Source organism: Montipora foliosa, chromosome 6 (assembly GCF_036669935.1).
Source record: "Montipora foliosa isolate CH-2021 chromosome 6, ASM3666993v2, whole genome shotgun sequence".
In the NCBI taxonomy this organism is placed as follows: Eukaryota; Metazoa; Cnidaria; class Anthozoa; order Scleractinia; family Acroporidae; genus Montipora; species Montipora foliosa.
The window spans coordinates 47,642,663-47,669,411 of record NC_090874.1 but is presented as its reverse complement, the minus strand read 5'-3'; the positions used below and the strand labels follow the sequence as shown (position 1 = coordinate 47,669,411).

Genomic DNA, 26,749 nt, shown 5'->3' with positions numbered 1-26,749 from the left:
TTAAATGGAGGTTGGGTACCCGAGATATCCTGGAGTTTCCACTATTGGCAGCCAGATCCAAGATGAAGACTACACCCATGGCTGGCAAAACCTGACAACCCAGCTATGAGCCCCCACACAGCAGAGAAGATAGGCACCCGTCACACTGATAAACAGTGGAAAGTAGAAGGAGGGGACAAACCGCAAAGCGCTCTACACAAAATGCTCCTTCTTCCCGCCAAACCGATAAATAAGCTCTACAACCCTAAGCAAGAGTCATCAGATGCATGCTGAAATATAACAAAAACCACTGACAACAATTGACGCAGTCGCTCCTAGTTGTTAACTCTGTTAAATTGCATTTCATTTCATTTAACCTCAAGAAGCAGAGTGTTCAGCCAAAAGTGCAAAATCCCTCTTTTAAAAAGTTAAATTTAAGCGTACTTTTATAGAAGAATTTTTCATTTTCATTTCATTTCATTTTTGTAGATGGTTTTCAATCACTTGATGAGACGGCCATGTCCGTGCGCAAAACAATAGCAAATTATGGCTCATCTTTTGCATTATAATAGAGTCAAATTCCCATGATACTTTTTTTATCTCTTGTCCTGTGCACCAACATGGTTGCTGTGACGTCAATTGAAAGCCATCTACAGTAGAATTTTTCGTAGAACTAGATGGTGGCGATTTTTCCATGTGTAAGGAAGGAATCACACCTTTAACTTGTTGTCTTAACTGCTCGGATGAATTTGGCATTTCGTACCTTTTATCTCATCCGTGCGTTTTATCATGAGAGCGTTTTCTTGGCTGTTTTTGTAGGAGAACAAAAAGCAGGAAACGGAAAAGGCCAAAAAAAGGTGAGTTCCACTGATATCACCATTAATCATGGTAATCGAAATCCTGGGAGAGTTTTTTTTTTCAAAAGATATAGGTGATCCTCTCACTTATCTGGGCAATTAATTGAAGCAATTGATCCCAACTGTGTGGCTTCATAGCTCAGTTCATAGAGCATTGCACCGGCATCGCAAAGGTCATGGGTTCGAATCCCTTTGAGGCCTCCTGGGAATTTCTCAGGTGTCTATATGAGCACATGACGGCATGAAGCGTGTAACTTGCGACTCTTTTTCTTGGAACAGAGCTGGGGATTTTATGCCCAAATATGGACAAAACGAGATCGAAGTTGTACGCGCGGGAAAATGCAGGAGCTACGTTACATCCAAATAAGGAAATTTTTAAACTCAAAAACCAGGTCATGAGCTTCTGATATGACACAATTGCTTAAGGACGGTGCCTACTAATTCAAAGGTATTTTTACGCGGTTTACGGAATATGCGGGAAATGCAGATCTTAACAAGTGTTATTAAAATCCAAAAAGAAAATTGGGGGTAACCACGCATTTTTTTGAAGATAATTAATCAACAATATTTGTAAAAAGCTTTAAAATACAAAGCATTGTATGGCGTTCTTTTCCAAATTGAAGCTTAATTATCTCTGAAAAATGCGTGGTTACCCCCAATTTTCTTTTTGGATACCAAGAGCACTTGCTAAATTTTGCTTTCTCCGCATGGCTTTGAAGCGCGCAAGAATATCTCTGTATAAATAATCAATACCCATATGAAATCCGAGGATCTCGAGATGCGCAGAACGTATGCGCAATAACAATAGTACGCAACGTCCTTAAATTGTCCTGATAATTGCAAGGATCACTTCTATCTTTCGTCTACAACCCGCACTTCAAGTACACATTTCTTTCAGAGTTGTTCTTTCCAGTCGATTCGTTGATGTGATTTCCGTCGATATTGTTTTCGTCGGCAATAACATTTAGTCCAGGTGAGGTCACCTTCTTCTGCAGACTACAGCCGGAGTGGATAACTAAACTTCAAGGCATTCATATCTTTTTTAAAAAATATGTAGAAATGCTATTTGTTTTTGGAATGATAAAAAATGAAAGTCCGGTTTGAATTATCAGGGCGTAGTCTCAGTTTTGATAAGACTGTGCAATTCGATTTCGTAACATGAATTTGTTGTGCCTCGACTCCGAGTATTAAGCGATTTTCAAAAATAAGTCCACGTAGTATTATGCGTCAGTAAGAGTGTGGGAATAACGTAAACTAAGAGCGATCATTTCTGTATTGTTTAGCAGTTGCTTCAACCGAAGCTGTCAGTAAAGGTCAGGGAAAGGGAAAGAAAACCAGTTCGATTAAAGGAGATAAAAAACAACAGCAACCCGAGCAAGAGGTAAGGATTATGTTGCTGTTGAAATCAGGTTTCCGGTTTAACTTTTACAAGATAGATGTCTCTTCCTATAGCAAACAGTTTTTTGTTATAATTGGAAGCCATGTTTCACGTGTTTCACGGTTTCCTTTCTCTCTCTGATGACTGGAAATCATAGACGATCCCGATCGTCTGTGGATAATTGGTCAGTCAGGCCTACTATGTGTCACAGGGTACCCATTAAATGTCTTCGCAACACTGGTTGCTGACGTATCGGATAAAATCACGAATGGGCCAAGCAAGAACACCTTTTGTTGTTTCTTGTTCTTAAAAAGCTTCCACCTTATTTGCATGTGGTGACCATGTGTGGCCCTGAATTTTGTAGTTGCACTTCTGTTTTCCTGACGTATCCCAGGTCTCTGCGATGGTCGGTGATCATGAAAACTGAAATGTGTTCTGTTGGGGACATTGGCCACAATATTGCTTCTGTCCAGTCCCCCGCCCCGGGAAAACGTGTCGCACTCTCCGGCGAAATCTCTACATATTATATTTATGTTCCTTATATGACTTCTTTGTAATAATTTTTTCCTCTACAGCAACCAGAAGCTGTAGAATTTCCAAATCCGTTACTTGAAATTCCCCTCAAAGAAGAAAATGGCGAAATTATTATTCCTGGAAACAGAGCCCTTATCAACGTAAATTTGTCTAGTAAGTATCAGTTTTTCCCTTTGTTTGCTTGTTTTCATTTTACTTTATTTTTCCTCGAACATGGATCAATAAATAACTTTATTCAAGAGAAAATGAGGGGACAGAGAGGGAGGTTCAGGGCATTGGCCGGGATATGTCATGTCCACGAAAGTTATTTTTAGACGAGCGGAAGTCTTTGTTCTGGCGGAAGTCTGTCTTCCGAGACGTCCGCATGCAGTCTTGCCTCGCTCTCAGGTTCTTAGTGAAAAGAGAAAATGGCGGCGCACGTGGAAAGCTGATGAATATTTATATCATTCAAACATCAGACCGAGGTTGAGCTGCATGCCGTCGTCTCGGAAGACAGACTTCCGCCAGAACAAAGACTTCCGCTCGTCTAAAAATACTTTCGTGGGCATGGCATATCCCAAGAGCTGGACCGGGAGCCTCCCTCTCTGTCCCCTCATTTTCTCTCGCTTTAGTTCATTACATATCATTATCACGGAACCCTAAAGTACAGTAGGCTCGGCAAGCAAAATACAGCCATCTATTATTAACCGTAATAAGCTAACAATTAATCTTTATGCAAGGCTATAATTGAACGTACCTAGTCCGTCGTCAAACTATGTCCATCAACGTTACAAAGTTTATGAAGCTTTCAGTTGTTCCCAGGGCTCTGACAGGTGAAGTGCATGGCCCCATACTGAAGACCATAGCAATGTGGATGTTTTCCTGGTTCTAATGCATCTGAAAATTTAGTGGCCCTTTACATCACTAATAGGTAGTTAAAGATCTACGACAGCTACGTCGATGAAAACGTCGTTAAGTGTCGTATTATGGCTTTCGCGATTATTTCATCTCGTTCACGTCCTATATTGTGGGCGAGGTATCCTAAAAATAAATGGGTACGAGCTTTGGCCAGTGTGAAGTAAGGAAACCGGAGTACCTTCAAATGCATCTCAGGAAAATCTCTGTTTAACCTGCACGATCTAGTAGTTTTTCGATCGTTAAAACTGAAAACGTATTACATCTTTGTTACCTTTGCTTATCCTTGCACATCAAGCCAAGAGCTACAATTGGAAAGTGAAGCACCGCGAATATTCTTCCTTTCTTATACAGTGTCAGTTCTGCATAAACAAGTGTAGTTCTAAAAACAGCCAGTAAATTATACTTCAGGAGGTGTGTGTGTGGTAAGATTATAGCAATGTTTCTTTAATCGGTTACAGGGAATAAAGTAGGTGTCACAGGTGTGGAAGCTTTTCTCATCTCGATACAAAGGCAAGCAGAGGTGACGTCCTCCTCTGGTAAACCAACAGGCCTCATGAGATTTTCATTAAGTGTAAGTCAAACATTAAGTTCACTTTTGGTTTATTTTTCAAAGCCAACTTATGTGCGAAGTATTTCTCGTGAAAATTAACTTCCATTTGTATTGAAGGTGAAAGTGATCGTGGTCACACAAATTTGGCTGCCCAACCCGCTTTGAATTGATTGTTTTATCTATTTCCGAAGTCGTTTCAACGACAGTATTAATAAATCAACCAATCTCATCTAAATTTGTAACGTCTTTAAAGGCAAAACTTTAAAAGGATTAGTTTAGTTTAGTTTATTGAGATTCGTCACAAGAAAATATATACATAACATATAATATAAGAAAAAAGAAACATAATACTATGACGAGTGATGTTTAACCGGGAACAAAGGTTATTTCAAGAGGTTGAGCTCCTTCCAGACTGTGCTAGAGGCAGGTCACTCCGTTTGCAGCTCGATTGATGCTTGTGTCTTTCTCGTAACATGCACTTCTCTACGTTGCCACCAAAGCAAACAAATCCTACTGTATATCGCTGAGAATAATTCGAAAAATAGCGAGCGTAAAAGAGTGTTGAAGTTGGAGAGACAATCATTTTACTAGTTACGGAAAAGTACAAGTTAAAAATGAAGGTCCGAAATGTTTTACAAGATATCTTTTTGCTGAGAAAAATACTGAAATCATAATTTATTTGCAGAGAAATCTGTTTTCCCCTGAAAACCCATCTTATCAGCGGTTAATGGAACTCATGCAAACGCGGGACCCATTTTACAAACCACCACAGCCAAGCCCAGTGGATGAGACAACCGCTGGCTCAACCAAGGTTAGTCCAGTATACAAGTGTGAAGCGTCCTGCTTGCTAACGCGAAGAGGAGACAGAATAGAGACCCTTTTTGGGATCTTGTTTTTATTTAGGGAAATGTAGGCGTGGTTTCATGTAATCGCAAACGATCGCAGAAACAGGCAAAGTATTTTAGAAATGTTTGTAATCGCAACAAAAGAAAAAACAGAAGAGGAGTAGTTTGGAACACCAAAATGGCCACCGTGAGGTCGTAAGAAAACAAAGAACTTTTAAGTACCCAACGTTGGAGAAGAACTCAGTCCGGTCTGCCAGGACAAGTAGATTTCAAGCGACTTTTCGTTACCCACTGGGCAAGCACCCACTCAATCATTTAACCCTTGTATTCCTAAGATCTGAATGTTAATTCTCCTTACTGATTGTCATACATTACTTTTTATGTCAGTCAGTTATGGGAATTTGACATCTCTAGACAAAAAAAACCCTGGTGATATATTTCTTTATTCTCGTCACCAGTCTGCGTAACAATGTAATGAACTTGTGAGGAGACATTTATTTCAATACTCTTGGACTTCAAAGGGTTAAAAAACTTTAAAGATGTCAAGAGACAAAATATACAGTTTTCTATTTTTTGCGGTAGTGCACTGTAAGTGCACTGCACACCATGTCACCGGGTTGTAAGAGTGTTAAGAGTGTCCGTGGTGCCAATAGGCCCGCAGCGCGTGCATAAGTCACTAAAATAAACAGGTCTGTTGGAAGCGTGCTTGAGTTTCAACAAAGAGCCCCAAAATCGGCAAGAATTTGTAACGCTGATGAATAATAAAGCAGCAGCTATTTCCAAAACGATGGAATTACCTGGTGATAAATGACCTCGCATTTGAGGGTAAACTTTTGACTTTACAGAAACAATGGTCAACCTCAAGAGTTAGGCGATTGTGATGTTTGTGTTGAATTCGCACATTTCTTGTCAAACTTTAAAACACTTGAAAGAAAAAAAAACCAAACTTACAAAAACAAAAACAAACCCGGTGTCTTGCCATCATTTTGACACAGATGTATCCTTTGTTTGGCGAGTAAACACGCAAGGTGACTTGATCACGGTGCCCGCTGAATTCGATGTCACTTTCGATTTTACGATTTACTTGTGCAGCCAAAAGTACAATAAAAAAATTGAACGTAGCAAAAATTTCCCAAAATGTTTTTCGCTGATGGTAATTTTTTATATTCTCGGTTAAAAATCATGTTTTCATGTCGCAAATTTTGTTGCTGATGGCAAAATATTTTATTCTCGATCAACACTTGCTGAAAACTTCCTTCTGCTCTTCCTAAAAACTGTGTATCAAATTTTATTTACTTTTGCATCAATATTTGTTCTGCATAAAGCAGGCTAACAAAATCTGTACCTTGCTTAGTTCGCATTTTTGAGCGCTAAAATAAAATTTTCTGTGTTATGTTTCTGGCACAAAGTGGTATATTTTGAGGTCTCCCATATAGATACTAACCCCGCCGGGCAGGCAGGGAATAACTTCAGTTAACAACTTCAGTTAACTCTTGTCTTAGAAAGCTGTCAGACGCTTAGAGTACACGCGTAACCTTGTGGTGAAAAAGAACTTGTAAGGGAACTTGAAAATGATCAACATGTCAACCTCGAAGCCAATGTTTCTCGATTCACTTTGATTTTCTTCAATCTTTGTGGGTTTAGTATTTTACTTGTAACCACATGTCTTCCCAGGGGGCTATTTACCTAAGACATCTACCATGGCTCTATAATGATTTAAGATACCAAAACAATATGGTGTACTATTAGGGCTACACATTACGCAAAGACAACTTGAATCTCCTTGAAGACAAAACGCAGTTCAGTTGACAATATGGAATACAGCGCTGTGTTATGTGCCTATTTTTTCTATTATTAAGAGCAAGTGGCAAGTGGGCCATCAAGTTCGCTTGCCCATTGGGAAAGTTAGGATTTTAGGTGTTGGCACCGGAAACCAGCAATTATTCAAATGGTTACTGATATCAAGTTTGCAATAATGAACTCATTAATCCGCTCGTCTGAGGAACGGTTGAGTTGTTTTGACTGTAAACTCGTACAGAATTTGCCATTTGGTTTCAGTGTTGTACATAACACAGCAGTCAGTAGAATATTAGAAACACAGCTATCTTTGATACGGAGATGCAAATTGTTGGCGAAGGCCATTACTCGTCGCTTTTAAGATTCCAGATATTTATTTTTCACCGCCTGTCTTGTTTATGCAATTGAAGTTCCATTCTTAAGTCCATATGGGTATATTTTGTTCAAAGATCCACTAATCCACTAAAACACCATTCGCGCTGCAATGACGTCGACTGCATATTCCGTTAATATTCTCCTGTGTCCACCGGATAAAATCTACGCATTTCTACTACCCCCTGAAACCTACCAAAAATATGCGCAGAAGACTCTACGCACAAAGAGAATACTTAGCACGGATGTGACAGGAAAGACCTATTGTGCAACTTTTCCATTTTCTTGACACGGAAAAAAAGGAAAATAATAATTTGGCATGGCAACGACGCAGTAATAAGCTCTTTTGGCAACTCTACCTTCTCCCCTCTTATGTCCACTAAGGATTACACCTAATAAAATATTGCAATAAAAATCAAAATTGGTGCTTATCACATTGCAGGAAGAGGCTTGATTGTCACTGGGAAACTGCCTGTTCATGGAAACAGTGCGGTGGGATATGAATGACGGGCGTCAATGTTCAGGGCTTAAAAAAAGAGGTCTTAACGCTGGGAGCACCATCTGGATTTCAAAATGAGTTTTGCCTAGTTTTGGCGAACTTTAGAATATTTGTGTCGTTGTAATATACAGAAACTGTATTTTATTGTAAATAAAACATTCTTTATAAGGTCTGCGTTTGTTAATTTGGCATGTCTTGTTTTCACAGAAATTATTTGACGCATTTCGTTTTGGTTCTCATTGACCAGAAATAATTTTTTCCTTTTGTAATCAGTCAGTTTAAAAAATGAGCCATTTCGGATAGGACATTTCCGAGTTCATGTCTGCCTCCTGTTCAAAGCGAGTCTAAGTGCGAGTTTTTGTTATGAAAATTAGTTTTCATTCATATGTAAAGTAGAAGTTATTATCATCACAAAAACTTCGCACTTAGACTCGCTTTAAAGAGGAGACTGACTTTAACTGGGAAATGGCATATTTACTTCAATTTTCTCTCGAATTAAGATCCGCGTCACGTCATTTTTTTTTCAGATGAAAGTTTATTTTCACTCTTATGAAAAGATACAATCACAGAATTTCACACCTGGCCCCAGTTGTTCGAAGGGTAGACAGCGCTATCCACTGAATAAATCACTATCCACTGGATAACTCAATTGCGTTCGCTAGTGTTTATCCACTAGATAGTGATTTATCCCGTGGATAGCGTTATCCACCGTTTGAACAACTGAGGCCTGGACTACTTTGTAATACTCTCAAGTCGGCTCTTGAATTACCTATTGGAATTAAGGTTTTTTTTTTCACTTTTTGCACCTTCGTTTACAGTTTTTATTGCCATGCATGTAAAGAATTTTTACCGTCCTTGTCCACAGTCTGCACGTGCCTGGCAATACTTAGACCCATCTTGTTTTCGGTTCGGTCAAAGAAATATGCAATTCTTGTCAATCTTTCAATCACATAATTAAATTACCAAATTTGGTTTACAATTTGACACAAGCATTATTTTTCAGTTGTAAACATAGATAGTCTAGACTTCTGATAATATTCGTTGTGAGCGATTCTATTTTTGCCACGTCATAACTTTTAGTCTGTTCCTGGCGGGTGTTTATATCGTGATATAGCAGCATCAACTAACATACATCCACGGGGAAAAAAATCAAAAATCGGTTACTTATTTTCATATAATCCCATGAAAGTCAGTGTTCTATCCTTTTTTCCAAGACAGAGGTTACAGTTTTGATGGGTCGGTGTTTGCCAGCCATATGTCAGAGGAGCAATCTCCGCCTGGATAACGCACTTCATGGGCAAGGGAGGGGCCGTCAGGTTCATCTCCAAAATCAACGCAAAAATCAGGATTCAACGTAAGACCGCCATTCACGGAGTCTACGTCTACCTGAAGCAACATGGCACCTTTCCTACATAGAGAAAAAAAGAACTTTTTACTGTGTCAGTGTTAAGTTGTTGCCATTTCGGTTTATGATACTCACCAACCCCCTCACAAAAAAAGAAAAGGTCCTTAAGCCAACAGTGAAAAGTTTGGAAAGATCATCGCAATTAGTTGGGCATGCGCAACTTAAGCAGTTGCAAAGAATTGTTGCAAAGCGGGAATCCCGAAAAAAATGCAGACTTGAACGGGATCCGAACCCACAACCTGAATAAGCGACAAAAATAGTTGAGACACTGAACTGGGAAGACAACAATTAGGGAAAAATCACCTTAACATTGCATTTTCCTCTTGCACTCCCCCCCTCTTCCCCCGCCTCCCCCCTTCAATGTTGGAAACGGAAAAAGGAAGAGTTCCGATAAGAAAACAACATTATTCGGGGGGGAGGGGGCTAGATGGAAAGACTTTGGGGGAGGGATTTGTCCGAGATTCCTTAAAAGGGAGAGTGTCTCAACACTTTTGGCGCTTATTACATGACCGTCCCGGCAATTATGGCAGCAATTGCTCCACCGACCGACCTACCATCCCGTTGGGAGCTGGCAATGGAAGCTTAAGCACGTGCGTTTTTGAAACGCGGACCGCAACCGGAAGAGAACATTTCGTTTGCCGGGACAGTGGTGTCTCCCAGATTTTAATACTAATCATCTCTAATGGAGAAAAGATACTTAAAAGGGGCTATGTCACGTTATTAATCACAAGTTTAAAACTCGAAAATGGTAATGTGGAATTCCTTTACTGATAAAATTATCGTTACATCACAAACAAGATGATTCTGAGTAAAAACGAGCTTTATCCAGGCGATTTGCCATAAATCAAATACAAGGTGTTACAAATGAACCCACTGGGAACTCGGAAAAAATCCGAGCCCCAGATAGGATTCGAACCCACGACCCTCCGTGTTCTAGTACGGATGCTCTAACCACTGAGCTACTGGAGACTCTATGGTGAGCAAGGGTGAAATGTGGGTAATTGACTCGAGCTGCATCACGCAGCCACAGAGTCAAATATCGACTGACGGCATAGCTCATAACTGCCTCACGCAGTCACACTAGAGCATCATTGAAATACAGTTGCCTGCATTTCCGTGAACGATGCGGCCGCAGTTATGAGCTATGCCGTCAGTCGATATTTGACTCTGTGGCTGCGTGATGCAGCTCGAGTCAATTACCCACATTTCACCCTTGCTCACCATAGAGTCTCCAGTAGTTCAGTGGTTAGAGCATCCGTACTAGAACACGGAGGGTCGTGGGTTCGAATCCCATCTGGGGCTCGGATTTTTTCCGAGTTCCCAGTGGGTTCATTTGTAACACCTTGTATTTGATATATGTTAACCATTGTCTACATTCGCTCGATTTGCCATAAATTTAAAAAACGTGGAGCCGGCTGTTTTCAAGATTACCTAAATGCAATCCGTTTCAACCTTGACCATTTGGGTCCATTCATGGTTCTCTTTTCTTTTGCTGTATTTCTTTTATCTTGTTCAACAGTTTAAGTGGTTATTGCAGTGTTCCATTTTACTTTTTGGGCATTTTGCAAATCATGGAATTACATCATTTTGCGTGACATAGCCCCTTTAACAATGCAAATGTGGTTCTGTGAAGACGACTTAAAAGGGAAAGACAAGTAGCTCACTTCTGGTTGCTGTCCGCGTCTAACAAACGGGCGTACTTAAGCTCCCTAATTTCGAGTTCAAGTTATATGAAACTTCACATATTCGAAAAAGATCATTTAGTTACGAGTTTTTCAGCGTAGCTCACAAACCATGGATTGTATGCGAACGTGGCTTGAAACCTTTGTTACTATGTGTACCTCTGCTAACAGATTTATTTTATGATCGAAACCATGAAAATCGTATATCGGAACTGCAGAAATGAAATGATTTACTGGGCGAGAAGAGATCATTTTTGTTAAAAAAGTGACTCACACCAGTTTCAACAATTTGGAGGTAATGTCTTATTAGAAGGATTAACTGTTTCACGAAACGGCAATGTTGTGGTACAAAATGAAACAGCAATAACTGCTTAACAAGACGCATTCATTGACGTGGCGTAATAGGTCACCATGGCAACAATGAGGTCATCTAAAAACGCCCTAAATTTTGTCCTTAAACGCTTATATTCAAATGGTATAATAACTTAGCTAAGTTTTAGGCCCGTTTTTAACGTTGCATTTTACATGAGCCGAATCTAATGCAAATGAAAAAAAAATTGCGACGTTTAAAACGGGCCTAAGAATCACCTTTTTTTGCTCTCAAATTTCGCGGCCGCCGCCATCTTGAATAATTGTAACTTGTAACGGTTGCCCTATTGTTATTAGACACAAACTCTTCGTGTCAGAACAATAGGGCACCCGCAACACGTCACAACTATTCAAGATGGCTGCGCCCGCGAAATTTGAAATTGACAATAAGCGATTGTAAAATTCACTTTTCTTTATATAAACGCTGTTTTAAAAATAAATTTCGAACAAATTTGTTTGTAAACATAATTTCCTTCGGTTTAAGCTTATTCTGTAGTAAGAGTGGAGGTTTCCTTTAAGCAGTTGTGAAGAGGCATGAAACAAGGCAAGGGAGTTAAGTTTTTCTTGTCAGGCGGCGATGATCTTTCACTAAATAACAGAGATTTATGAAACTAACAGCAAATTAAAAGCAGGACATGAATTGTAAGAGCCTCAATAATGTTGATCATCTTGTGTTGCTGCTAATTATTGACCCGAGTCTTAAAATTGGGACTGGGGTAGGAAAAATGAACGCTGGAAAATCCAGGCTTAAACGGGATTCCAACTGTGAATCGAGCAAATGCGCTGCACACTGGTCATTCAACTGGGAACTGCGGTTGTTGAGCCTAAGAGAATGCATTTGCCTACGTACTTGTACCGCTATGGACTGTACAAGAGGTGAATTTCTTGTCTGACTACTACCATCACTATACTTGGCTAACCCCTTTTTGTAAGTACTGTTGCCTTCGCCTACCACAAAAACTTCAAGCCTCTGAATTCCAGAGAATTTAATATAACTTACTTTGCTAGATTTGGGTAGAACTGGTTGTCCCACGCACTGTATAGAGATGTTGTAACGTAAAGCCGCTTTCCATCCAAACTGAGTTGAATCATCTGCGGTCCTCCTTCCACTCGCTTTCCCTTCACGTAACATGGCGCAGGCTGTCCACTAAGCTCAGAGTCCTGAATTACCTTTACTGGACCGTCGCTAACAATACTGCCACCAATGAACAGCTGATAAAGATAACGATACGATATGTTTTCCAGCCTTGCCACCGAAAACAAAGGTCACAATCCACAAAAAAAAAAAATTGCCCATTTGCCCAAGGATCCGCTTCAAATTGACAACTCCTACAGAGGCCTCTCAAGGATCAATTGAGGAACGGACTTGTAAGAATTGGAGAGAGAGGTCGAGTGATCAGAGAAGCAATAGCCTGCGTAGCAAGTGTTCCTGCTCGAGAGAAGTGCTTCGAAACGATTTTCCGCAAAATGGCCGCGCGAAAGTTGGGGCAAGAGACTGAGGGAATGCTTGCAAGAAGACCCCCTATTTTTGAAAAACGCCCCCCTTTTAATGGTTGACTTGACACACCTGATTGACGTGTATTAACAAATTAGCCAATAACAGATAACCATGTTAACGAGGAAACACCAGCTTCTCAGCCAGGTACGACCGATTATGTTTCTTCCGAGAATTTGTTTAAACAATCGAAAAGAAACTTATCGACATCTGAGAAATTAAGCTTTTTCCGAATCCTGTTTGCAAAACGGCCATTACATCTATACAGTCAAAGAGATGGCACATTGACAGTCCTTGTTCCCTTTTTAACGTAAAACCGAGACCCGATTCGCTCAGCCTCAACACACGATTCAAAACCTTCCACATCTTCTGCCATTGTCTTTGTCACGCTAGAACTAACATATTTTGCTCCAGAATTGGTCACCTGTGAATCATTGTGACTGTGCCGCACCGTTCGTGGGCGAACGGGTTTTTCAAAAATAGGGGGTCTTCTTGCAAGCGTTCCCTCAGTCTCTTTCCCCAACTTCCGCGCGGCAAATTTGCGGAAAATCGTTTCGAAGCTCTTTTGTCGAACAGGAACGCTTGCTACGCAGGCCAGACAAGCAAGGGTCTCCCCTTTGGAGGTTGGAGGGAGGTAGACTACTCGGGGTTTTAGACGGCAACCGAGGCATTAACCAAAGACAACTCAAAACATTTGATCAGATTAAGCGAAACTACACACAAGGACCTCCGGATTTCAAGTCTGGACCAACGACCACTTGGCTTGCTTTGCCCCACTTATTTTGCTTCCTTGTGTCAATCGTTTTGTCATTTTTTCATGACATTTTCTTAAAACGAACATTACCTGTGCAGCAAGTCGTGGGTTCTTTGGATCTGTAATGTCATACTGTCTAAGATCACCATGCAGCCAGTTACTGAAATACAGGAACTTGTCATCCAGTGAAATCAGAATATCTGTTATAAGACCTGAAACAAACAAAATTTAACTTAAGACTGGACGTATGGGGTTTCACAGCTGATTCGATTATATCGAGATGGTGAAGAGAAGGCGCAGTGGTCAGAACACTCGTCTCCCGCCATTTTTTTCCGAGTTCGATTCCAGTCGGTCAATCAATCAATCAATCAATCAATCAATCAATCTTTTATCAGTTTACCTACATAACGTCCTAGAAGCCAAAAAAGGTTGTAAGGTTAGGCCTGTTTGTTTGTTTTTTCCCATTAGTCAGTGTTTGACAAATTCAATTTTTCTTAATTTGTTTGGTGCCAGAATGCGCCCTTTGTAAGTTGGAACGGCTTTACAAACCTGGCATATCTGGTAGGGCCCAGCCCTCAACCCTTTTAGGTGGAATTCTGATCACCGTCTCAGCACTCCAAGTTTCGACCTGCAGAAAATAAGAAGGCCTCACGATAGGCGCTACAAAGGTGAATGGATGACAGAACATAATACGCATGCTCTTGCTTATTCGCTCTTTTAATGGACAAAGCAACACCCAAGAAGTGTGGGAATCTACTAGCGAATTCCATCTAACATAGAACAAGGAGTAGGCAATATGCCAAATTTAAGGCCCTTTTCAGCAAAGCGTTTTGAAAAACCAAAGCCAGAGTGAATTCGCTGGGTGCAAACAGGGAGATGAACCAATACAAATTTGAAGCAGTTGCGTGTTATTTGCCCAAAGAGCGGGAAAACACGCGTGGGCAAGTTGCGAGAGTTGTAAAAGTGGCGCAAAATTAGTTAGCTTATTTTCTTCCCCTCGACGACACAACAAAGAAACCTCCTTATAACCAGTAAAATGTCGAAATTTCACAACGGGCATCCCGCTCTAAAAGAAACGTTTTCCAATTTCTTTTCTGTGTGACAATCCGTTGTCGTTCCCCTCAAAACACCTCAGTTGAAATTAATTTTGGTTTGTTCCTTTTACGTTAGCTGGAACATGTTTTAACTGAGGAAATCCGTGCAGTACTGTCGAAATTTTCAGGGGAAGCTATACCCTGGCTCCACTTGAAGCCTGTTGCTTAAAAATAAGGAAAAAACCTAACTTTAAAGTAGAGAGCAAGGTACCACGCCGGTGAAAAAATCATGAAGGCGTGGAAAGGGAACTAGAAATGCTCAGCATCGAGTCCCAACATTTTTACCTCATTCAGAAAGAATCTAACGATGGTGCTGCTCAACGCACATCCCGTGTATCCTTGCGGTTTATCAGGGTCGTGCAGAAATCTGATCTCGAGGGGCACGGTACCGACACCTAAATCGATTGTCTGCTTCAGGGTGTGTGAGGTCCAGTCCCATACGTGCAATCGAGATCCATACTTCCCTGAGGAAAGACAAGAATGAAACCACCGTCTACAATCATCTATGCCTTCGGTTGCAATAACAGCACGAGTGAAAATCGTAGGATACTTCGGGCATATTCTAATTATCCCTTCCTTCCATGGAAACGAGATTGTTTCGGACGGTTTCAGATAACTTGAGGGAACTTTACGTCTCAGCCAGTGCAAGTGATCATCCTAGTTATGAAGCAACTATAGCAGTTATGAAAGAAGCCGTAGAGAAAGTCCATGGGTGGAACCCATGACCTAAGAGATTAGAGATCGCGTTAACGTGAAACGACAAACAGGAAACGTCAGGCTGCTGTTTGCCATAAAAGCGTGAAAATTCTCTCATCCTAACTCGTCTCTCTCTTTTGAGATGTTTCTTGATATCTGGAGCTAACAGGAAATAAATAAGCTCATATCAAACGAGTTTCTCCCATTTTTGGCAAAACGCAAATTTCAGTCTAATTTATGCCGTTTGTCGTAAGCACGATGCTAATCCTCTCTATTGTAATTTCTTTATTTGTAATTTTTTGGCGTACAAGTCACCATCATTTTACGAACGCCCTGATCATAAAGGCGTGCATATAAGAGATCAAAAAGTAACATGCGCGTACTTTCTCGAGATACAACATACAGGTCAATTAAGGATATCAGCGACTCTTACCCTTTTCAACATCCTCTAATTTAAAGCCATCAATTAGAGCTTTAGGCTCTCCCCACTCCGTGCTGATCATCACATTGAAACGAGGCTGGTACCAAAAGTCATACCCCATGGGAGCAGGCTGCCCAGACTCCCAACGGCCTTTCACGTCAAATGTCTTTCCATCGAGGATAATAAAACCACCTGAAAACAAACAAAAAGGGATTTTCTACTCATGACATCCTTTATTCCCGCCCAAGACGAAACGAAATGATATATGAAATGAATCATGTATTAAACTGCGGATATGAAATCAAGTGAAATTTTTCAGGATTCTCTACGCAATTCTCAAATTGCGTTCATAACTGTGAGGATTATAGCTTCATTTGATTCCATATCCGCAGTTCAATATGTGATCCATATCATATGTAATACTCCATTTCCGAGTTCTTGTCTGCCTCATCTTCAAAGCGAGTCTAAGTGCGAAGTTTTTGTGATGGTAATTAGTTTTGCTTAGTTAATTAGTTTGAATGAAAACCGTCTAATTTTCATAAGAAAAACTTTGCACTTAGACTCGCTTTGAAGAGGAGGCAGTCATGAACTCGGAAATGGCCTAAAGTCGTTCGTTGATTCATTCATTACGGGAAGATTTGAACCCACAAATGACCACTCCCAACATCGGCCACTTCATAGCTGAGTTGGTTAGGGCATCGCACCGGCATCGTGAGGTTACGGGTTCAAACCCCTTTGAAATCCTGAATTTTTCAGGCTTCTCTACGCAATTGCTAAAATTGCCTTTATAACTGCGAGGATCATAGCTGTACTTGTTATCTTAAAAAAGCAAGGGATATTAATTTAAGTGATTTAATTTAAGGATATATTTCGTGCTAAATAACACCAAGCGCTCATCGCGCTTTACAATCAATAGAATTAATAGAAAAGTCAATTAACAGTCCAGCAATAAGTAATATGATTAAAACATTTATTACATTAAGTCATCATCTTAAAAATTTATAAAGTAGAATTTATATTACCTACAATTAATATCAATACGTAAGATGCAATATATATCTACGAATTTGAAAAAGTAAACTAAAGGCGTTAACATTCGATGCTTTCCTTATCTACTCAGCCATCCCTGGATTTACCTTGATCACGAAATATGTTCCTAAAGAATTTAATCAGGTCTCGAGAAGCACATTACCTTCTCCGTCACCGTTAGCTTTCCCCAAGGAGCTAATCATCACCTCTCCATTTGCCAGACAGTGCGTTGTGTGTGGATACCCAAGGCCAGTTTTCTGAGCAACCTCTTCTGGTGAAATAATCTGGCCCAATACAAACGAATTTAGCAAACATTACAAGAGCATAATGGAGTTTCCAAACGCTAATTTAATGGCATGTACCACAACGCAGTTTTGCAGAATGTCAAAAAAAAAGCAAGAACGGATAAGAAACCACAAGTTCAACCATCAAAATGTTAGCGATAACCTTTGAGATAAATAAACCTGCCCCTCAGCCCTAAAAGGCAACCTCACCTAACAATCTGTTCCACCTTAATAATGAACCCGCAATCCAGAAGATTGGGATCAGATGAGTTCGTTACCTTGTGTATCCGTGGAGCTCTTGGGTCTGTTTCCACATCAAAAATGTAAATACGACTTGAAATCAACGATGGCATGATCAGGCGATTGCGTTTTTTACTCGAGTCATCAAAACAACTGAAAAAAAAAAGCAGTTTAAATGGGCAAAAAAGGGCATTTATAGGCCTGGATCTACTAAAATATTAATTAACCCGAAAACGTCCCCGAGTTTTGGAGTTATGAATGCCAGGGCCAAGCTCTTCTACGGATTAAGTTCGATGTTGATCCTAGTTAAGCTCTAGCCCAGCATAGCAGTGGCTCAGAGGGCCTCGAATTTGCATTCGGCTGCTGTGACCTCCAACTGCCGGTATTTCTCTTCGGTGGCTTCAATTTAATCCGATCGATCCACATTCCAAGTCCCTAACCCTAACCCTAAACCCTGACTCGAACCAACCAACCCTGAATTCTGAGAGAAGAACCTGTTCTCGTTACGACAACTGTCTTTAAACAATTGTGCCGAGAATAATAGATGATGAATAACTAAATTCAAACGTTTAATGAAGCAGTTTGAACGTTTAAGTTATAAAATTAATACGGTACACTCTTTCATAGATGCATTTGAGAATTTTAAAAATGCAAAATTACAATATTTTGAAAACGGCACGATTTTTTGTTTTTCCTTTGGATTTCAAAACTATGTTAACTAAACACTAATTCACCCAAGTTTTAAGTTCTGATTTTAAAAAGACACCTGTTTATTTTAGCTGGAATTTTCTTATTTATTGGTCCGCCATTACTAACTTCAAAATCTTGAGAGAGCTGCGTCGAGGAGAAAATGACGTCAAACACTCACTAGTTTAAGAATGCAATGCGTGTGTACGCGGCCTAATTAATATGCAGCACGGGAGTTTCGGGCTTTCAGACTTTTCATCCCGTGTTTTACATATATAATAAATTGCGTTTACACGCTGAAATTTTAAGCTAGTGAGTAAATGACGTCATTTTCTCTAGATCCAACCCTCTGATGTCCAATCGGCCAGTTTTGAAAGTGAGTAATGGCGGACCATGAAATCCAAAAGTTACACTGAAAATAAACAGCCTTTGGATAAAACTCAAAGCTCAAAATTTTGCCAGTTAGGTGTTAAGCGAACACGCTTTCAAATTCAGAAGAAAAAAAAGGAAATGATTTTTTGATCATAGTACCACTTTAAAGGGGTTCGGCTCCCCGACGAGTTTGGTGAGCCGGCCCCGTTTAGGGGGTGCTCCCTCTCCAAGATGATCCATTTCATGTTGTTCCCTTTTTCTGTTGCAAAGACTTCCGGGACTTGAACCTTTGAACCTCACCAAGGGGATCGCTCAATTACAAAAAACAAGTTTACCTAAATGGTAGAAATGCTGCCGAGCGGAAGAGAGATGTTCAATTATGCTTGCGGTAATTTAACGACGTTTCGTGGGTGGAATTCAAGGGAGGTTTTAATAGGTCTTGGGCAGTGAGGTCAACACTCATGGCCATCCCTCAAAATGACATTGGACATTTCGTAACAATTATACGACACAATATCCCATCTTAATATGACAAACTTACCGCAGGCAGAATTAGAGCTTTAGTTCAACAAGAAATAGCGTTTCTAAGCAAAGCCGCGCTGATTTACAGTATTTAGGTGAAGACGGTTAGCTTTTACTTGTTTTGCTGGGTACTACTATGTCAATACTCTAAAAAGTTCGATTTTCCGGGAGCTTGTCTCGTTAGTCTTGTGGATATTGGAATATGCAAGGAGAAGCCATCGATCCGGGCAGAAACCCATAAGGGTTGAAACGTGTAACGGCCCCTTGTGTGTTGGGAAACAAGCTTCTGAATATTCGATTTGCTAAGTACCATATTTGGAACAACAAGAGCGAGGGGTTTCCAAATATGGTACTTAGCACTGAAACATTCAACCAATCAGTTCGCACTGAATATTCGGAAGCTGTGAACGCGCGTTACACGTTTCAACTCTTATGGGTTTCTGATCCGGGTTAAACTCTTTGCCTCGCCTAATCTGAATCTTCTCTGCACATTGAAATGTTTGTTTCTTTGAAGTAGATTGTACGTCGTGTAAGTTGAATAAAAAGGGAAATGTCAGTTAGAGGGATGGCCGTGAGTGTTGACCTGCAGGGACGGTACAAAACGTGAACCCCAAACTGGACCCCCAACTGGGCCTCATTACGGATATCCCTTCTGGACCCCACTCGAGACACGAAAGAAAACAAAAGATGGTTTTCACAGTGACACGCTCAAATTCTAAAATCAAAATCGCAAGGTCTTCTGAATTTTCATCTAAAGAAAGTTAAAGGTGACCAAGGAATAAATCTTTTTTCGAGTTTCCAGTTCCGTGACGTCTTTCGTTTTGAAAATACAGCATTTTGAATTTCGAATTGTCACCTTGCGTGACACCAGGATACAAAGCTATTTGTTTGAAAAAACAAATGAATATTATCATAAATCTCAGCAGTTTGAGCCTTTCAAGTACATTAGGAGATCATTATTTTATCACATACGCGAAAAGTAAGTGCTTTTATCGCAAAGTGAACTCCAGAAGTTTTCGTTGATTACCGGCCGCCATATTGGTGGACTACATGGCGTCTCCATACAAATCTCTATGAAGTTACGTGAAACGCTTCGACAAATAACTCAGAAACGATATACCGCACAGATCTGAGATTGTGGGAGGTGGTTAAAAGGTTTCTTTCCTACAACAACATTCCAAGTTCTTGGCCTTTTTCGTTGAACAATTTCGCATTTATTTTTCTGTTGCATGACAGTGAAACCAGGCTTTAATGATCATACCCGCACATCTTAATTCCTTCATTCGTGCATAATCACAATTCCTTGCGCCTTTGACCACAATCTCTTGCGTTTCGAAGAAAAAATGTGTTCGTCTCCCGATTAGAGAGCTGCCTCGTTCGTTCGCTTCAGGATCACTCACTGCGGCAGCAATGAGAAACTCCATGCTACTAAATTTCCTTAGTGGATCTCCGCGGCGCGCACGCGGAAGGCCATGGTTTAGAAAATATGGTAAGCCATCGATGCGAGAACTTTTTTGGTTATGACGTCATCGTAAGCTACAGTGCGCAAAATGTCGCACTGCTGGAATCCCTGTTTTTTGGTGGAAAGGTGCATGGCCAGCGTATTGCATTTGACACTGCGTTTTAGTAAAACAAGCAAATCTTTTGAAGACACCAAAAGCAAGCTAAGTATTTATTTAATATATCGTTATCGTACAGCGAGGAAAGAAAAGAAAGAGAGATAAAATAGAAAAATTTGTAAGCAGGCGACGAGAAAGCGATGCTCAACCTTTGAGCATCGCTTTCTCGTTACGTGAAAAGAGATCGATTGACAGCACGAGAAAACAGGCGAAATATCAGTGACAAACAACGAGAGAGAGAGCAAAAAAGACCCAGAATAAAGCAGTGTAAGAAAAAGCAAGCACGAGAAAGCTGAATAATGATGACGAAAAACGGCAAAAAGAGCAAGAAAGAGCACTGGAAAATGGACTCAGTAATTTATGGTAATAAGCAGGGAGGACTTGTCGTATGCTAAGCAGACTAGTTGTAAAAATTTAACTGATTAGAGTGTAATGTGAAGTGCTAAGTTTCTACCCCATATGAAACATGTGTAGGTCTAACGCTCACATGGTTCATATGGGGTAGAAACTTAGCACTTCACATTACACTCTAATCAGTTAAGTCTGTTCAAATATAACGAGTGCTACACGGCCAACGTTTGCAAAAACGTAATCCTTCCTTGTAGTTGTAAAAATATCTACAAACAAAAACATAAAAAGTAATAATTGAGGAGCTCCACTTTTAGGTTTGCCTTAATATTTATACAAAGTTCTTATTTTTTATATAAACCCCTTTGACTTATTCTCATCAGTGTCTCATATTGACCTTTATGTCAGTGATTAATTTTCAATGATTTTTCACAACAGTAAAGCTCATTGGACAATTGTCGTTATTAGCCAACGTGACCTGGTTGTTCCTTTATTAACGCTATTGTATTTGTTTGAATTACTGCTTCCCGTAAACGGTCACACAACAATGAAAGATTAAAGTAATACCTTGCATAAATCTGCGAACTCAACTTTTATGTTCTTTTAATGCAGGGTTTTTAGAGGTGGCTGGAGCCAGTTTCACCGCTTTTAAGATACCTTCTTAGAAGGGTCATAACTACTATACTGTATCACGTAACTGCAATGTTATGGTACCATATGAAACACCAATTATTGCTTAACAAAATGCGCCCACCATTGTGACGCAATTGGTTACCATGGCAACATGAAAGCTCTCCAAAAACACCTCATATTTCGGCTTTACTTGACCCCCATCTTTTATTGTAGAATAGTAATGAGCAATTTGAGATAAAACTATCGTCCAAGGTTTTATAATAGTGGGCGCATAACCGATGTTTCATGTGGTACCATGATATTGCTGTTAGGTGATACAGTGTTGAAGTGACAACCGTTCTAATAAAAAGGTCTCTTCAAAGAAGTGAAATTGGTTTCAGCCACCTTAATGCTATTTTGTCATAGTTTGGTTAGAAGAACGAAGATTGCAGGGTAAAAACCAACTGACCTACTGCAGGCATTCCAGCCACTGTGATGCAGCTCATCTCCCTTGTAAGGAACAGGCAGACGATGAATGACCTGTAAAGGTGATTTATGAAGGTATATATTTAGCCTGCGTAGCAAGCGTTTCCGTGCTGTTTCGGAGCAAAGGTCGCGCGAAAAATTTTTTGCCTCTCGTTTCATTTCTCGCGCGGCCAAAACCGAGAATCTCGTTCCTCGGTCTTTCTTTGCTCCGAAACAGCACGGAAACGCTTGCTACGCAGGCTAGTATATATTATATAATTTGACCTTTTAAATGAATAAGTCATTGTTATCACGATTTGCACATCGTAACCTTGCGCAAAGCGAGATGACGGGGTGCAAGCCTTGGAAGACTGGGGCGAAAAAACTTAAAACATCGCGCACCTACCGCACACCTTAGCATGAACTACTTTACGTCAGTCGTAGTAATTTTTATAGCAAACTGTTAGGATTTTACAATTTCGCATTTATTCGATCAGACATGGGAACTTTCTCTTCTTTTCGTGGCTGTAGCCCCACACAAACAGTTATTTCTAGGCAGCGGAAAAATCATTCGTAGTAATGAAAGCGTGTGACACAAATATATGTCTGTGTTTTTTTCTTTCGAATTACCTCTGAATCCAACATCCTCAGTGAATGAAAAATGCCAAATAGAACGGTACCTCAAATTTACCTGTGAATACGTTGGAGATCGAGGATTGACGTCCACAGTAGCAAGATAATCGGGTTTGTCCACTCCAGTGTTGTTGCGAATACAAGGCAGGTAAACTATCTGTTCTCTGGGTCCTCTCATTGCGTCCAGTGGTGTGGCATAACCCGGCCCGCAACTGCAGTGACCTAACAAACAGGATTGATAGTTGGGAACTTAACTAAGAGCTGGCAGCATATGAAAACACAATGAAAACAGATCCAAACCTTTTAGGAGAAGCCGAAGTAGAGAATATAAGAGAAAATGCTGACAGCTTATCACTGAGAAGTATTTCACGTATTTCAAATGGGAGCATATTTTGTCACAACTTCATTTGTAAATAGCCAGGGCTTTATAAATCCCAAACTGATTAAAATGTCCCGGGTGGGGGGGGGGGGGGGTACTCGATGTATCCCTGGTTGGGGAGGTGCGGCGCGGCCCCTCATACCCTGACCCTGTTTAAGACAAATATCGCTGATTTTTCTACTCATTTTAAGAGAGAATTCCGATTTTTGATACCCTGTTTAAGACATTTAACCCAGTTTAAGACAAAAATTGATAAATCGATATCCTAATTAAGACAAAAAATGATAAATTCGATACTCTGTTCAAGACAAAAATCCCGAAAAACATACCCTGGCTGGCCTCACGTCCCCATTAAGCCCTTATAACTGAGTACCCCCCCCCCCCCCCCGGGTAAAATGTCATGTTTCTCTTAACCAGAATGCAAATTGAATGAAGCGCCGCGGAAAGAGGAGAGATTTCCTGAAGGCAGAACAAGCGAGAATAAACAAGCAAGGGTGAAAATTATCGAACTCACAAATCTTGGGCTTAGAATGCTCAGTCACTCTTAGAGCAGACGAAGATGATTTGAGGGATACTTTCTTCTGCGAATTCATTCTGGAAAAGCAGTAATTCGAACAAGGGAAGTGGTGTGTGTGTGTGTGTGTGTGTGTTAAGGGGGAACATTTTGTGTAACTAAAATTGTGTAGTTTAGCAAGAACAAGGTAATTTTGAGGTTGCTACCTGACTACCACGAAAAGCCGTAAAATAGCAATAGTTTTCAGACATCGCATGCATCACGCTCTGATATGGCGAGAAAGAGGAATGAAGTATCTTTCGGTAAAATTCTGTTGAGGATACGGCAATTGTAACCACGTTCGTGGAGATATGGGATGAGTTCAATTGCGCGAAGGGTTAATGTCTCGTTTGTGGAGCAAATGAGGCGTAGTCTGAGAGCTAAGTCAGAGGGAATGGAACGTTTGGTGTATATGGGGTGACATGAAGAATGTAAAAGGTACTGATGTTTGTCAGAGGTTTGTCAGAAGGCTTGGCGGTAATTTGACTTTTATTGAAAAGGATATCATGTGAATGAATCGATTGCATGTAAATTTGATGGTGGGATGAATTCCGTTGAGGTAAGTTGTCAAAATGTTGAAGTTCTCCAATGAGTGTGTCCATATCCCTGGATATCGTAAATTGAGATGTCCTTTATGTAGCGCCACCATATGAAAGGACGGAAAGGAGCTAAATTAACTCTTCCCTGTCCGAGGGGGGCCCCATTGACGAGTGAAATCGTCTGGCGTTAGACAGAGTAAAATCTATAAGTGTCAATCATGGGCAGGAAAGGGTTAGCCTCAAGGAAAACAAAGCATTTTCTTCAATAACAAATGACACATTCTAGTAGCCACATTTAAACAAGAGTTGGGATATCTGTGCTGTAATCGGAAAGCGCTACATCCCCTTCACTGAAGACACTACTAAACTATACACGGTAACGTTAAGAATGTATCTTGTTTTGCTCTCAATTAATTGCGCTATCCAATTCAAAAGGAATAACAAATTAACTAAATTTTCGGGGGATCATTAAGTGCCATTAGTACTACGGTAGTTTCGACACGTTGTGTGACCGATACAAAAACCCCACAAAACACCAAATACCTTTCATGAAACCGATTACAACGACGACATGAAAGTTGAAACAGGTACTAATGCCTTAAATAGAAATTAACACTTCACCTTTAGCGAAAGCGGGCGATCCACAGTAGAAATTATTTTGTGTACCTCAGATTTCGTGACGTTAGTATGGCCATGATACTGCAGATGACGTAAAATGAACATGTGGCCACTAAAATATGCCGTTATAATTCCTATAAATTTACGCTTTTTAGACCTTACAGAAACTAGCCAGTGATAACAAACGTTACAATTTGTGGATACGAGGAAAAACAAACGGTCCCCAATTTATAACGGGTGCTTTTTCTCTTGCTTTGCGTTTTACCATCTCGATTTGGAATGAATGAGTTCGAATGGAATAATCCTCACTTTGAATACACAAACACAACTTACAAATAGTGTACCTGGTACCGCCATGCGATGGATACCTGAATGATCCCTTCATATGCCAACCTTTTTTCTAGCGAAGTAACAAACCAACGCCTTAACTCTTAAAACGCAAAGGTACAAATTCCAACTCAACGGGAATTTCATATTTCGGCAATTTTTTTCTTTCATTGAGTATGTCACCCAGAAACTCAAAAAAACGATCGGGCCTTTCCTTGATTCGATCGCATTCAAAAGTTACAGAGCACTTTTTACAATGCCTGCGAAATTCTCGCGCGCTCATTAGTTAATTTTTATTGTCAATAAAAGCGGACAGACACATAATTTTATAATTTATGAGAGGATGACGTGATATTGCTTGCGTCAGATTGAAGTTTCTCCCATTTTTGTCTCGCGTTCTTCTCGTGTTTTGATTTAATTTTGACCCCTCTGCGTTTTTGTTATTGTAAAAAACAAATTGATGTCAGTTTTTCATGCGTCTGTCCTGTTATTGACAATGAATTTCGTCATAACATTCATGATCAACAACAGGACAGACGCATGAAAAACTGACACCAATTTGTTAAATCGAAAGTGTTAGCTTAAAACTTGGACGCAGAAAAGGCTCGGAGCGATTGCAGAATACCCGGCCACTATTGTTTTCTTAAAGCGGCATCGTTTGAAGAACGAGGCCTTTCTGGCCCTGAAATGCCCCCAAAGGTTTACTCTTCATTTGTAATCTCCAAGGCAAAAATCAAAGTTTATTTTTAGCAAAACAGCGCCTCAAGAGAAGCCTTTTGTGTCAGACGACCAAGCCCTGCCCCAACACCTTTCCCCATAATTGGCCAAGCAGAGGACGCCACATTTTTTGCGGTCACAGCTATCGGTCTCTCACAAGTTCTAGCTTTCATTGTGACCAACATTCCTCGGATTTTTGACGCATATTTTCGGAGCAGTTCGGCCTTCATGCTAAACAGAAAATTCAAAAAGGACGCGCATATCGAGCTCATCATCTCTTCAAAAAAGTGGAGGCGTTCCAAAGCACCGTTTTCTCACAACAGGTATACATTTAATAACACGCTCTACAACTTATTCGTACACTGACTTACAACTGGTCAGAACTGTAAAAATGAAAGAAGAGGTTTGAGCTGATACAACACCCGTAATATCTATAACAACTACAGCCTCGAACAAAATTGCTGCCTTTCCATAACGGTGATTTGTCAAAGGGGCTCAAAAACTCGCGTGCAAACAACATTGCGAGGAGACAGTGAGCCGCGAAAGTTTCAGATCTGTATATTCGTTTATAATTCCAAGGAATTTTGTCACAGAATCTAGAATTTTTATTACAACCGCTGCCAGTTGCTTGCTTTGATCGGAGCATCCCACGTGAACGCCTAATTGGCGTCTTGTTTACCTGGGAAACATACTTGAAGCTTTTTGTCCAGAGACGACAGATGAAATATGATTCATCCTCTCCCTGTATATTTTTTCATCATTACGATTGATATCATTTTTCCGTTGTTGCTTTATTTCTTATTATTGTATGGCATACGCTAAGTCCGTCAAATTTTCACCATTCCGTTATTTATGCCCATCGGGACGAGACATAAAACAACACACGCCATTCACATGCAGATATTAAAGGGTATGGCGTTCCATCTCCGCCAAAAATCGAAGTTGTAACGCAACATCCAACTTTACACATCGACATCGGACTGTGTCATGTCAACAATTACGTTCACGAAAACAAACATCGAGCTTACCAACACAATGTCGGTAAATACAAATCAACTTCCAACTTAAACGATCAACTTTTCATTTTACGTCGCTAATACCAAGTTTTTAGGTCAACTTTACATTTCATGTCGTCAGTACCAAGTTCGTAAGTTTAAACTTCATACTCATATACATCGACC

General features: G+C 40.3%; 2 protein-coding genes across 2 annotated transcripts in view; one reads left to right on the top strand and one right to left on the bottom strand.

Moving 5' to 3' along the window:
- Nucleotides 1–599: 599 nt before the first annotated feature.
- Nucleotides 600–8,110, top strand: LOC138005657 (leucine-rich repeat-containing protein 71-like). The gene is made up of 7 exons (XM_068851850.1): nt 600–634; nt 799–836; nt 2,123–2,217; nt 2,790–2,901; nt 4,104–4,216; nt 4,881–5,006; nt 7,652–8,110. The coding sequence occupies exons 1-7, from the start codon at nt 600–602 to the stop codon at nt 7,661–7,663; spliced, it is 531 nt and encodes a 176-aa protein (XP_068707951.1). The 3' UTR covers nt 7,664–8,110.
- A 113-nt stretch (nt 8,111–8,223) lies between these two features.
- The window catches only part of LOC138007527 (methanethiol oxidase-like), a 20,465-nt gene continuing 1,939 nt past the window's right edge, over nt 8,224–26,749 (bottom strand). The window contains exons 2-11 of the mRNA XM_068854499.1: nt 22,494–22,657; nt 21,807–21,877; nt 17,216–17,330; nt 16,817–16,937; nt 15,637–15,816; nt 14,793–14,971; nt 13,963–14,041; nt 13,504–13,625; nt 12,165–12,376; nt 8,224–9,116 (exon numbers count right to left, since the gene is read on the bottom strand). Coding sequence (XP_068710600.1) covers nt 8,930–9,116; nt 12,165–12,376; nt 13,504–13,625; nt 13,963–14,041; nt 14,793–14,971; nt 15,637–15,816; nt 16,817–16,937; nt 17,216–17,330; nt 21,807–21,877; nt 22,494–22,657 — 1,430 coding nt within the window. The 3' untranslated portion in view covers nt 8,224–8,929. The remainder of the gene's footprint in view (nt 9,117–12,164; nt 12,377–13,503; nt 13,626–13,962; nt 14,042–14,792; nt 14,972–15,636; nt 15,817–16,816; nt 16,938–17,215; nt 17,331–21,806; nt 21,878–22,493; nt 22,658–26,749) is intronic.

Excerpts from the sequence above, each read along its gene's own strand:
- LOC138005657 (XM_068851850.1), top strand. The coding sequence starts at position 600 with ATGGTTGCTGTGACGTCAATTGAAAGCCATCTACA. Across the intron at positions 635-798 it reads TCAATTGAAAGCCATCTACA|GAGAACAAAAAGCAGGAAAC; the intron begins GTAGAATTTTTC and ends CTGTTTTTGTAG. Across the intron at positions 4,217-4,880 it reads TCATGAGATTTTCATTAAGT|AGAAATCTGTTTTCCCCTGA; the intron begins GTAAGTCAAACA and ends ATTTATTTGCAG.